This window comes from Propithecus coquereli, unplaced genomic scaffold (assembly GCF_000956105.1).
Source record: "Propithecus coquereli isolate 6110/MARCELLA unplaced genomic scaffold, Pcoq_1.0 Scaffold1, whole genome shotgun sequence".
Classification (NCBI taxonomy): Eukaryota; Metazoa; Chordata; class Mammalia; order Primates; family Indriidae; genus Propithecus; species Propithecus coquereli.
In genome coordinates, this window is record NW_012133857.1 from 8,622,974 (window position 1) to 8,636,713 (window position 13,740).

The 13,740-nt window shown below is 34.4% G+C and overlaps 1 protein-coding gene across 4 annotated transcripts in view; it reads right to left on the minus strand.

Annotated features, from left to right (window-relative positions):
• TCAIM (T cell activation inhibitor, mitochondrial) overlaps positions 1 to 13,740 on the minus strand; it is a 60,579-nt gene that overhangs the window by 12,301 nt on the left and 34,538 nt on the right. For all 4 annotated transcript variants that reach the window (XM_012639229.1, XM_012639220.1, XM_012639237.1 and 1 more), the window contains one exon: positions 999 to 1,121. In XM_012639229.1, the coding sequence (XP_012494683.1) occupies positions 999 to 1,121 (123 nt within the window). The remainder of the gene's footprint in view (positions 1 to 998; positions 1,122 to 13,740) is intronic.

Sequence of the window (13,740 nt, forward strand, 5' to 3'; positions counted from 1 at the left end):
AAACATTCCACACACTGCAAGTCTAAAAAGCTTTGCTTTGAAATTTGAATTACCTTATAAAATGATGATTTGAATATACAAGAACAGTACATGTAAATACTATCTGTACTCCATAAGCACAGGAATAAAAGGAGCTATTATGCTATCTAAACAGTCACTCGGTTCAATGTAAGAAAAAAGTCCAGATAATGAGGGTTGAAAACAAGACAGGCTACAGCAAAAAGTACCAGAAATGTTTAAGCATGAGACTGGCTGACAATTTTTCAGGGTTCTAATAACGGGGAGTTCAATGACTGAATCACCTGACGCCCGCCTTTTCCCTTCCTTACAGTTTTAAGAGTTGTTAAATCTATTTTCATAATAAATTTCAACATGTACCTTTATATAACTGCAATTTCCAAGTTTATGAAAACTTATTTAAAAAGTTATGCTATATAACATAGAACCAAGAATACAAGAACTATTTTCTTTCTCCCCTCTTCCTTTTAAACTCAAATACCAATCTTACATGATGGGGCATAATTATTTATATATTATGTGTATATGGAAAAGGATATTTTTCTTTCTTTTTTTTAATTTCAGAATATTATGGGGGTACAAACACTGTGGTTACATGTAATGTCTTTGCCGCACCCGAGCCAGGGTTAGAGGTGTGCCTTTCCCCCACACAGTGTGTTCCGTCTCCACTAGTTGTGAGTTTACCCCCCCCATTTGACTGGCACCCAATGAAAAAGATATTTTTCTTACAAACTCATTGTGTAAAAAAATTTCAACTACTATGCCAAAAATGTCAGTACTTAAACCTTACTTCAATATTTAAAACAAGAAATTAATAATTTTCTTACACAGATGAACATTTGATTATGCTTATAAAAAGATAATTGAAGAATATTTAGTTATCAGAATAATTAAAGATGCAAATACTTAGCTGCCGGAAAGCTTTACCAGTAAGTAATTCATATTGATTTTAATCTCTAAATTAGGTTCTCTCTTATTACCTGATATCTGACAGTTGCAACTGATGAGATAGTTCATCTTTTAAACGATCTAGTTCTTTTCTAAGTGGCAAACTATTTTTCAACTTTTTAACAGCGCTTTTTCCGTTATTATCTAACCAGGATCTAGAAAGAAAAAACAGAGAGAGAGAGAGAGAGAGATACTTTGCAATACTAACCATAATGTAAACACATTTCTACTATTAAGAGACATATACATTACCTTAAAGCAGCCCCAACACTGAACTGAATTTTCAATCAAACCTTTACTTCTACAAGTCTGTTCCTGTAGAGAAATACCTGCTTCTAAAACAGGTTGCTTGGAGAACTGCCAGCACCTGTCAAATCATATTCTAGTTATGACAACTTCATTTGCATATTAAAACATTAAATTTTAATTACATCAAACCTGTCACTAAATTTCTAGAGATGGAATAATTTTTAAAAAATTAAAGATACTTCAAAACATTTCACTTATGTCTATTACTACTTCCAGTAACCTACACTAGATCTTCACTTAATGTCAGTCATATACATGTGAGTGTAGAACGAATAATAATTATAGAGCAAGTGAGCAAATAATGTTATGGTAGAGCTAATAAGGTCTAAAAGTCAAACTCAGAAGACATATCCAACGGGACTGGTGACAATTAAGAGGCATGCATCCTCGTGAAGGAACTTGAAAAGATTACTTTGTGGATTCTAGCTGGGTAGACTCCAATTTCTCCCTTTATTTTAATCTTGGATATTAATACCCAGAGCTCTTGATGCTTATCCAAGTCCCTCCACTGGTCGGACCTTACCAATCTAGTCTTTTTGCCACAAAATCTCCAAAAACACCTGCTCCTTCCAGGTGGGTCTCTTCACTATGCTGTTGCTCATTTACACCTCCATTTCTTTCCAACCAACCGAATGCCCAGGTGATGTCTCATCTCAACTATATCAACTATATAATAGTTTCAGCAGAAAGATGTTCTCTAATCCTGTATTTCTTAGAGTGTTTACCTGAACAGTCTTAAAAGAAAAAAAAAATAAAAAATGCTTTAAGGATCAGGAGAAGATTGCTTTCAGCAAAGAGCTGAAAGGCAACATGCATGGCCTTCCAGAGAGCAGCACTGCCCTCCTGGAAATCACCTCTTACTTGGTGCTATGATCATCATGACACAGGGGAGCTTGTTACTGCTCAGGGTCTCTGGCTCCTTAAGGGAAGTCTGGAGAAATGAGTGACCTGGGTGGAGTTCTGGGAAGCTGAAGAGTTGCTGCAGGAACGTGTGGGGTAGAATGACAAGGTGACTCTTGGCCGAGGGGAACATTTCGGAGTTTAAGAGTAGTAGTGGGGGTGGGGTGAGCCCTAGGCACAGCTGTGCAAGAGAAAACTTCAGGGGATCAGGGGGAAAATGATCACAAGAGCAAACGCAGATATGCCATACAGCTTCACATCACCAGGACGTCCGAGAAACCCCTGTGGGATATGTCAGTGGTGGTCACAAAATATAACACTGCCGCAGAAAAGCTCATATCTCCATCCCAAAAATGCTTGCCAAAGTCTTCAAAAAAAGAAAAGAAAAAAGGTTCCTTAATAGTCACTTTAAAGGTTTTAGATGTTGTTATCTATAGTATTTAAAAAATTATCATGTTTAGAATACTGGAACTACCAATTCATTATGCATTTATTAAACATTTATCCTGAATGCTTGATATTGCATTGAGTTGGGATTACAAGGAATAGAAAGTCCCTATTGTAAAGACAGACACATTTAATAAGGAATATAGAGATAAGCAATTAGAATAAAATATAAGAGCTATCATGAAAAAAGAGGAAGAAGTAATTAATTCTGCTTGGACAGTTCTGTAGAACAGGTGACATGTGATCTGAAACCTGACAGATGTTATCAGATCTTTCCAGGTAGGTGAGAGGGAAAGGCATACCAATCATACTAATGCACAAGGATCTATAAGATGAACCAATATGCCCAGATCATATGATGCCTCGAGATGGGGAGGGCATGAGAAGAGACTGGGGGAGGGGTCAGACCACGAAGGGTCTTGCACATTGGGAAAAGGAATTAGGACCTTATCCTCTAGATAAAGGTGTTCGACATTTTTTGATTCACTAATTTGCATAGCAATTAATAATCCTTCCTATACCCCCTTTAAGAATATTGGTAAAAATTTTATCACTTCTGCATGGTGTGTGATAAATCACCATTATTAGATATTGCATTATAATTTTCCAACCTTTCCTCATTTATTAAGTAATATATGTTATTCAATTTACTTTAAATCATGTAAGAGAAAGCATGATTCATTGACAAATGAATTATCAAATGACATACCATGTTTAGTTTGGGGACCAAATACCTTAAAATGTAGACTGAAATAAAAGGGGACATCAACAAGTTCATGGAAAAATGCATATTATGAAAAAAGTATGCATGAATTTCAAATTTTTTTTGTAGCAAAATAAACTCATATTAACTTGTTATAACATGTCTGAACAGGATCTCTAGTTTGAGGCACTAAGAAGGAGAAGATATCAATTTGAAAGGAGCCCCTATCAGAGCAACATGAATTCTGCTAAAATTGAAGCATGAACAAACATCGAATTTATGGTAAGCTTGAGTGGAAGCACGGTGAAATCATTGATGCTTTATGAAAAGTTTATGGGGACACTCCCCAAATAAATCAACAGGTTACAAATGGATGACTCATTTTAAGAAGGGACAAGATGATGTTGAAGATGATCAGCCACATCAGTTTGGGAGGAGAAAACTAATCTTGTCCATGCCCTAATTCAAGAGGACTGAGGATTAACAGCAGAAACAACAGCCAGCACTACAGACATCTCAACTGGTTCTGCCTACACAATTCTGACTGAAATAAAAAAGTTGAGCAAACTTACCACTTGATGGGTGCCAAAACCATTGCACCCAGATCACCTGCAGACAAGAGCAGAGCTTTCAATGGAAATTTTAAACAAGTGGGATCAAGATCCTGAAGTATTTCCTTGAAGAATTGTAACAGGAGGTGGAATACAGCTATGCCTGCATGATCCTGAAGACAAAGTGCGGTCGAAGCAATGGCTACTCAAAGCAAAAGCGGACTGGTCAAGCACAAAGGGTTTTAGGGGATGCGCAAGGCATTTTGCTTGTTCATTTTCTGGAGGGTCAAAGAACAATAACATCTGCTTATTATGAGAGTGTTTTGAGAAAGTTAGCCAAGGCTTTAGCAGAAAGCTTCACCAGACAGTTCTTCTCCAGCACAACAAAGCTCCCGCTGATTCCTCCCATCAAACAAGGGCAATTTTAAGAGAGATTCGATGGGAAATCATGAAGCATCCACCTTACAATCTGATTTGGCTCCTTCTGATTTCTTTGTTTCTTAATCTTAAAAAACCTTTAAAGGTCACCGATTTTTATTCGGTTAATTATGCAAAAAAGAGTGCATTGACGTGGTTAAATTCCCAGGACCCTTAGTTCTTCACAGATAGGCTAAATAAATAGCTGGTATCATTGCTTACAAATGTATTTTGAACTTGACAGAGTTTATGTCGAGAAATAAAGTTTATATTTTTATCTCTTAATTCCATTTTTCCACAAACTTTTTGAAGTCCCCTTGTATAATCTTATGATTATACATTCATGACTTGACTTTTGAAATTCCTACATTTAGTATATAAATATCAACTGGCCTAATTTAATAATTTTTGTGTTTTGTTTTTAAACACTGAGATAGAAATGAAGGTTCTAATCATGGTTTTTAATATACATATAGATACAAAGATATGTGTTTCCTAGCTTTGGCCACTGAGAGGATTAGTAGCAACTGAACACATGTAGTACCCAGATGTTGCTTTCTAAAATCTATTCTTTACTAGAAAGAACCAGAGCTTCTTGGCAAAATGGCTGAATCAGACTCTGGGGCAGGGACAGCCCAGATGAGCCTGGATCATCTTGATGAACCAGAGAGTAAGGGAGTACTCAAGGAACGATGGGAACACAGGAGCCCAGCCTGAAGACAAGATGAAATTAGGAAATCAACACTTGGTAACCGTAAGAGTAATATGTGATTCAGGCAAGACTCATCAATGAATATTAGAGTGAGGGAGTAAATTTCTGATGAGTAAAAGAATATTTACATAGCTCTAAGTATCTCCGTAACCATGGGACCAGTCCAAACTGGGTATACTCTGTTGATAACAAAATGTCAAGTCACCTTTTAGGTATAACAGAGCCAAAAACTCCAAGTCACGTAGCTCAGGCATGTGCAATAGGAAAACCTTTGACCTCTAACAACACCCAGGACCAACAACTTCTCCCCTCAGAACCAAGAAGATCAGGGCATGACTGTAACTTGAATGCCAGAGCTCTTTCAGAAACATAGGGTTTATTGGCCTGAAAGATGAGGGGCCTCAACACACCTTTCTGTAAATGGACAAAGCTCTCCAATCAGACCCTGCCAAGCCAACATTCCTAAATCCTTTCCCTTACCCTCTGAAACTGTAAGTTTAACCCAGACCACAAATTGGGGAGACAGATTTGAGCTCACTCCTGTCTCTTTGCTGACCAGTTTTGCAATAAAAGTCTTTGTTTTCTAAAAAGCCAGTGTTATAGTTATTGGCTTCTGTGCACACTGGGCAGCGAGCTCATTTGCTCAATAATATCTCTTCGAAAGAAACTAATTAAAAGGAAAAAGAATAACTTTACCGTGGAAGGAACTGGAAGACATTACATTAATCAGAGCCGGGCCTGGTGGCTCACACCTGTAATCCTAGCACTCTGGGAGGCTGAGGTGGGCAGATTGTTTGAGCTCGAGAGTTTGAGACCAGCCTGAGCAAGAGCGAGACCCTGTCTCTACTAAAAAAATAGAAAGAAATCAGCTAGACAACTAAAAATACATACACATAAAAAAAAAAAAAATTAGCCAGGCATGGTGGCGCATGCCTGCAGTCCCAGCTAATTGGGAGGCGGAGGCAGGAGGATCGCTTGAGCCCAGGAGTTTGAGGTTGCTGTGAGCTAGGCTGAAGCCACGGCACTATAGCCCAGGCAAGAGAGTGAGACTGTCTCAAAAACAAAACAAACAAAACAAAACAAAAACATTAATCAAGTGATCCAAGTTAATATCACTAGTAACAAGATAAATCAACATCATGTGCCTCTTGTATAATCCACCGAAAGCAACACCACATCACTTCTGGGGTATTTCTGCCAAAATGAATAACCTGACTCTAATAATGAGGAAACATCAGATAAACTCAAATTGAGAGACATTCTACAAAATAATTTGCTTGTACTTATCAAGGTAATGAAAGACAAGAAACATTGAGGAACTGTTCCAGATTAAAGATTAAAGAGCCATGACAACTGCATGTGGCTCATGATCTGAGGTTTCTTAATAAAAGGCAGTGCTCAGAAAATGAGTGAAATTGAATAAAGTCTAGGGATTAGCCAATAGTATTGTTATCAAATGTTAATTTCCTGATTTTTACAATTATGTTATAGTTATATAAAAGAATGTCTTTGTATCTTAGAAAATACAACCTAAGTATTTAGGGGTAAAGGAGCATCATGGCTGCAATTTACTCAAATGGTTCAGGGAAAAAAATGTATACATATACCTAATTTACATATAAAAATTTATACATAGAGAGAATGATAAAGCAAATGTGGTAAAAAAGTTAACATTTGGGGAATCTGTATGGGGGGTAGAGTATATGGGACTTCTTTGTGTTATTCCTACAACTTTTCTATGAGTCTGAAACGACGTCAAAATAGAAATAAAAAATAAGTAAAAAAGAAAGTGTTAAGTGTCTGGCTACTGTTTTCAAGCATTTATCTAGAGAAAAAAACACAATGAAATAACTGTAGAGACTGTCTTTATTCTTGAATTTGTGAAAAATCAAACTGGAAAAAAATCAACAGAATTTTCATTCCAGTTTGGTGCTTATGTACAAGAGATAACATGTGTTTCAGAATTTTGACCAAATCAATGCAACTAACAAGTCAGGTGAAAGTCATCATGAGACAAATTTTCAGAATTATTTTTTACGCTCATTAACATTTTCATTATCAGCAGTCCCTATATTTCTTTTCTTTAAAACTATTTTAATAAGTACATGGATCTATTCTTAGGGTAAAAGATTTCACACAAAAGCATCTGCAGCAAAATGGGAGTCTCACTTCTCAGCTCGTACCCATCAGGCCAGGTTCACGTTCTCCAGTCTTCCTGTAAACGTCACAGGATACTTGACATCCTTGTAATTTATTTTCTACTTATATTAGATAGAGTTGGTTTCTTTTGCTGGCAACCGAGAACCCTGACTAATAAAATTCTCTTGGATTTTCTTGGTGACAATCATAAATTGTGCAAATGTACCTCTGCCTTTACATATACCCCCTTACTGTTTCTTATTACATTGGCTGGACCCTACAGGACACATAAATTGTAAAGCTGATAGCAGCCATTCTGGTTGGCTTGTTTCTCCATAGTTCTGATCCCATCTGCTTTCTATTTTTCAAAACTTCTTAAAAATTGTCTCTTATTGGCATTCCCTTGTTTTCCTTAACCAACCTCCATGCAATTTCATAAATGAATACCTGGAGATTTGCAGGCTACCAACTGGGAAATGCTTCTCCGGATAATGTAAGGTATTAAGGAGAATGACGTGACAAAATCCTTTTGTAAAATTGAGAAGGTGGGTTTGAGGGAATATAGAATCTGGGTTGTAGGGAAGAGAAACTTGTAGTGGAAAGATCCTTTAGGAAGTTACACCAATAGTCTAGGAGCAAAAAAGAATGTGGCAATGTGGATTCCCACTGAGCAACTTTGATCTTTTCCCCCATTAATTAAAAACTACGAAAACAAACTGTAAGTAAGCCAAGAGCTGTATTTACTTTAAAATCTTTCTGGACTTATTCACCCTAACCTCTGTCCTCTGTTCTGTGACTGGCCACGGTGCTTCTTCAGTATTCCCTTTTGAACCAATCACAGTCTATTTGTATAATAACTTCTTTGTACATGTCTTATTTCCCCCATTACCCTATTACCTCCATGAGGGAAAGATAAGTCTTTTATTATCTAATATGTACTTCATCTCAATGTCATTGCAGTGAGATCAACTGACAACATGTAATTTGATTATGCAAATTAAACTGTAAGGCAAAGAAAAGAGAGTCCCTTCCTGTCCAATGTGGAAACACATGGGGACCCTGTCTGTCCATACTCTAGGTCTAAGAGACAAACTTCTGAATTATTCTCTAAATGAGAATACTCTATTGCATTTCAAGAGGATCACTATTGCCTGAATTTGCCACATAAATAATTTTAATTCTTAGCTTAATTTTGTAATCACAGACATTTAAAAATTCAGAGCCTTTATTTACATTAGGGAGAAGTCCAATTAATTACTATTGAGTTAAGGCAAACAGGAGTCTCGTATTTACTCCATAGTAAAATACCAAGTAAGCCAGACAGTTTAACCTTTACTAGTCAAAAACTTTAAGAAATGCTGAGTTTATAAAAAATGAAATTATCTATAAATACATCAAGAATAAAATGCTTAGGAGTTAACTAAAGAGGTAAAAGACTTGCACAATGAAAACTACAAAACATTTCTGAAAGAAATTAAAGACGACATAAATATGTGGAAAGATACCCCATGATCATGGATCGGAATTGTTTTTGTAATTCCCTTTTTGGACTGTTCGTTGTCAGTATATAGAAATGCAACTGATTTCCGAGTGTTGACTTTGTATCCTGCTTCTTTGTTGAATTTATTAGTTCTATCAAGTTCTTCTGTGGGATCTTTAGGGTTTTCTATGTATAAGACCATATCATCTGTGAGCAGAGATAATTTTGCTTCTTCTTTTCCAATAGATGCTTTTTATTTCTTTTCCTTGTCTAACTGCTCTGGCTAGGACTTCCAGTACTATGTTGAACAGAGGTGGTGAAAGCAGGCATCCTTGCTTAGTTCCTTACCTGCGGGGAAAAGCTTCAGCCTTTCACCACTGAGGATGATGCTTGCTATGGGTTTTCATGTATGGCTTTTATTATGTTCATGTAGTTTCCTTCTATTTCTAGTTTGTTGAATGTTTTTATTATGAAAGAATTTTTTCAAATACTTCTTCTGCATTAATTCAGATAATCATGTGGGGTTTCTTCCTTCGTTCTGTTATTCTGTTAATGTGTATTACACTGATCAATTTTTGTATGTTGAATCATTCTTGCACTCCAGGAATAAATTTTACTTGATCATGGTATATAATCCTTTTAATATGCTGCTGAATTCACCTTGCTAGTATTTTATTGAAGATTTTTGCATTAATGTTCACAAAGAATATTGGTTTGTAGTTTTAGTGTCTTTGTCTGATTTTTGTATCAGGGTAATGCTGGCCTCATTTATAATAAGTTAGGCAGTGTTCCTTTTTCAGTTTTTTGGAAAATTCTGAGAAGGACTAGTGTTAGTTCTTCTTTAAATGTTTGGTAGAATTTATGAGTGAAACCATCAGGCTTTTCTTTGCTAGGAAATTTTTGATTATTGATTCAATCTTCTTACTAGTTATAGGTCTTATCAGATTTTCTATTTCTTTGTGGTTTAGTCTTGGTAGATTTTGTGTTTCTAGAAATTTTTCCATTTCATCTAGGTTATCCATCTAGGTATACAACTGCTCATTGTTCTCTCTTATAATCCTTTTTATTTCTTTATTTTATTTAGAATTGGTGTAATGCCCCTACTTTCATTTCTGATTTTAGTAATTTGAGTCTTCTTTTTTCTTAGTCCGTCTGGCTACAGATTTGTCAATTTTATTGATCTTTTCAAAGAACCTACTTTTGGTTTTGTTGATTTTCTCCATCATTTTTCCGTTTTCTATTTTGTTTATCTCTGTTCTAATCTTTATTATTTCCCTCCTTCTACTAGTTTTGGGTTTAGTTTGTTCATTCTCTAGTTTCGTAAATTGTAAAATTAGGCTGTTGATTTGAGATTCTTCTTGTTTTTTAATATGTTTACAGCTATAAATTTCGCCCTTAGCACTGCTTTCACTGCGTCCCATAAGTTTTAATATATTGGGTTTTCATTTTGTCTCTAAGTATTTTTTAACTTTCCTTGTGATTTCTTCTTTGATCTACTTATTAAGAGTGTTTTGTTTGATTTCCACAAGTTTGTGAAATTTCCAGTTTTACTTCTGTTTTGTTATTGATTTCTTTAACTTCATCCCATTGTGGTCAGAGAAGATACTTTGTATGATATCTACCTTTTAAAATCTACTAAGTGCTTCAGGAGCAGTTAAAAAAAATCCATTGAGACTTAAGTTTTAGCCTAACATATGGCCCATCCTGGAAAATGTCTCATGTGCACTTGAGAAGAATGTGTATGCTGTTGTTATTAGGTAAAATGTTCTGTATATGTCTATTAGATCTAGCTGGTTTATCGTGTTATTCAAGTCCTCTATCTTATCTTCTGTCTGGTTGTTCTACCCATTAAGAGCAAGGTATTAAAGTTTCCAACAGTTATTGTAGAACTCTCTATTTTCTCATCAATTCTATCAATTTTTGTTATTTTGATGGTCTGTTATTAGGTGGGTAAATACTTATAGCTGTTACGTCTTCTTGCTGTATTGAACTTTATTAATATATAATGTCCTTTTTTGTCTCCTGTAGTCTTTTTTGATTTAAAGTCTATTTTTTCTGATATTAATATAGCCACCTCTGCTCTCTTTTGGTTACTACTTGCATGGAATAGTATTCTTTTCCATCCTTTTACTTTCAACTTATTTGTGTCTTAGGATTTAAAGTGAATCTCTCTAGATAGCATATAGTTGGATCATATTTTTTAAAAATCCATTCTGCCAATCTCTGTCTTTTGACTGGAGAGTTCGATCCATTTACATTTAAAGTAACTGCTGATAAGAAGGGACTTCTGTCATTTTGCTATTTATTTTCTATTTGCCTGGTGACTTTTTTGTTCCTCATTTCCTGTATTATTGTCTTCTTTTGTAGTATAGTTGATTTTTTCATAGTGAAACATTAAAATTTCTTTCTCATTTCCTTTTGTATATGTCCTTTAGATATTTTTTGTTCTTACCAAGTGGATTACATTTAACATCCTAAAGTTATAACACTCTAATTTGAATTTATACTAGCTTAACTTCAATAACATATAATAATGTTGCTCCTTTAACAGTTTCTTCCTACCCCTTTCAGTTATCACAAAATTTTATTTTTATACACTATGTGTTTAAAAATATAAACTAATACTATGTTTAATGCACTAGTCTCTTAAATCATGGAAAAAACAAAAAGTAGAGTTACACACTATTGTTACAATTATATAAGTTTTTATAATTGTCCATGTATTTACCTTTGCTGAGATCTTTATTTCTTCATACAGCTTTGGATTAATGAATAAATTTTTTAAAAAGAATAGTGATAGTTCTTTTTTTAAACAGCTTTATTGAGATATAATTCATATACAATTCACCTATTTTTAATATGTTCACAGAGTTGTACAACCACCAGCACAATTGATTTTAGGGCACATTCATCACCCTAATAAGAAATTATGTACCCATTAGCAGTTACTCCAGTCCTGCCCTCCAGCCTCAGCAACCACTAATTTACTTTTTGTCTCTATAGATTTTCCTATTCTAGACATTTCACATAAATGGAATCATACAATATCTGGTCCATTGTGATTGGCTTCTTTCACTTAGCATATTTTTAAGGTTCATCCATGTTGTAGCATGTATCACTACTTCATTCCATTTTTTTTGCTAAGTAATATTCCACTATATGGATATACCACATTTTAGTTATCCATTTACCAGCTGATAGACATGTCGGTTATTTCCACTTTTTATTATTATTATAATAATGCTGCTATGAACAAATCTTTGTGTGGATGTCTGTTTTCATTTCTCTTGACTATATACCTAGGAATGGAATTGCTGGGCCACATGGTAACTCTATGTTTTACATTTTGCAGTACTGCCAAACTGTTTTCCAGAGCCGCTGCACCATTTATTCCCATTAGCAATGGATGAAAGTTCCAATTTCTCTACATCCTAGCCATCATTTGTTATTCTCTCTCTCTTTTTTTTAAAGTCCCGACCTTGGATGTTATTCTCTTTTTGATTATAGCCATCCTAGGGTATGAAGTGGTATCTCATTGTAGTTAATTTGTTTATTAGACCTTGGCTTGGTTCAAAAATGATTTTATTACACTTATAGCAATATATGTAATACACACATTTCATGTATTGTTATAAGATCCAAGCAAAGAGAAAAAAACAATAAAATGAAGCCAAAAGAACATAAAAAGATACATGAAAATGAATGCCAGAATATCATGCATTGGGACTAAAGTTAGACTATGAAATCATCTGGTTTAGTTCCTAGGGTCATGATGCTTTTGAGATAAAGATATTTCAGTAACTCAAAAGAAGTTCAGTTCTTCATGGATTTAAGAGGATGAAAAGGAGAACCATCATACAAATAAGCAATAAAATTAAAATGCCATAAATTTCAAACTCCTAGGCCTCAAACTGTATGAAACAAAGTATAGCATTTAGACCAATAGCTTTTTATACTTCTTTGATGGCAACCCATGGTAAGGAATATTTTACACGGTGAGCCAGTATATACATACGCATACACATTTATACATACATGAGTGTGTGTGTGTGTAACTAAACCAAATATTTTGAGAAGTAATACTTAAACTTACTACCAGAAATACATTCACAATATATAGTTTAAAATGTTAAAAAAAGGAACAAAGCAAAGCAAAACAACTTTGTTGGTTCCAAATCACTAAATTGTGCATTATGATCTGTAATTTGAAAAACACTTACTTAGCCTACAAACAAGGGAAAGAATATTTAAATGCATGATATGAGTTAAATCATGACTATCAAATTCCCAAATATTCTATGGAAATAGTTCCAATGTTGTCCAACATCGTATTTCATGGACACAAAGACTGATTCAGAACTTAGACACTGAAAGTGAAATGTAACTATTTGAGCTAAGTCAAATAGAAAAAATGGACCTCTGACATTTACCGGTACCTCAGTAGCTAACAGAATAGTATTTCAATGGCTTTCTATGGTTCCATGACATGTTTTTTCAGTGAGACAGACATTTCATTTCATATGGGATTATTTTGTTTAGATATAAATGAGTCCTGTTGGCTCCTCCCAAACACAAGTTATATAATTAAAATATGTTGATATTATTTGGTAATCAGAGAATATCCAAAATATGGAAATACTAAAATCTACAACACAGAACAGCATTTCCTAACTTTTTTCCAGACTGGAAAATTCCTTTTATAATAGTATATAATTTCAAAAACTCCTTAGGTATTAAAATTTCATTTTATCACTTTTATAGGGTATACAATAGAGTGATTTTGAAGTGAGATAAAACACAATTTGCTGAGAAATTCAAAATTACATAGCATGTCCTAAAATGTAGATTAAAATGTAATTGCTGGATATAAAATGAAAATGGATTAAATAGAGCTTTTATGACCTGATAATTCTTGCATTTTGTGTTTTTAAAAAACTTAACTGATTTATTTTCATAATTTCTTTTAAAAATATTTAAAAATGCTCAAGACAGATATATGATTCCTTGAAAGAAATTACAGGTTTACTTTCAACTTATTTGTGTCTTAGGATTTAAAGTGAATCTCTCTAGATAGCATATAGTTGGATCATATTTTTTAAAAATCCATTCTGCCAAT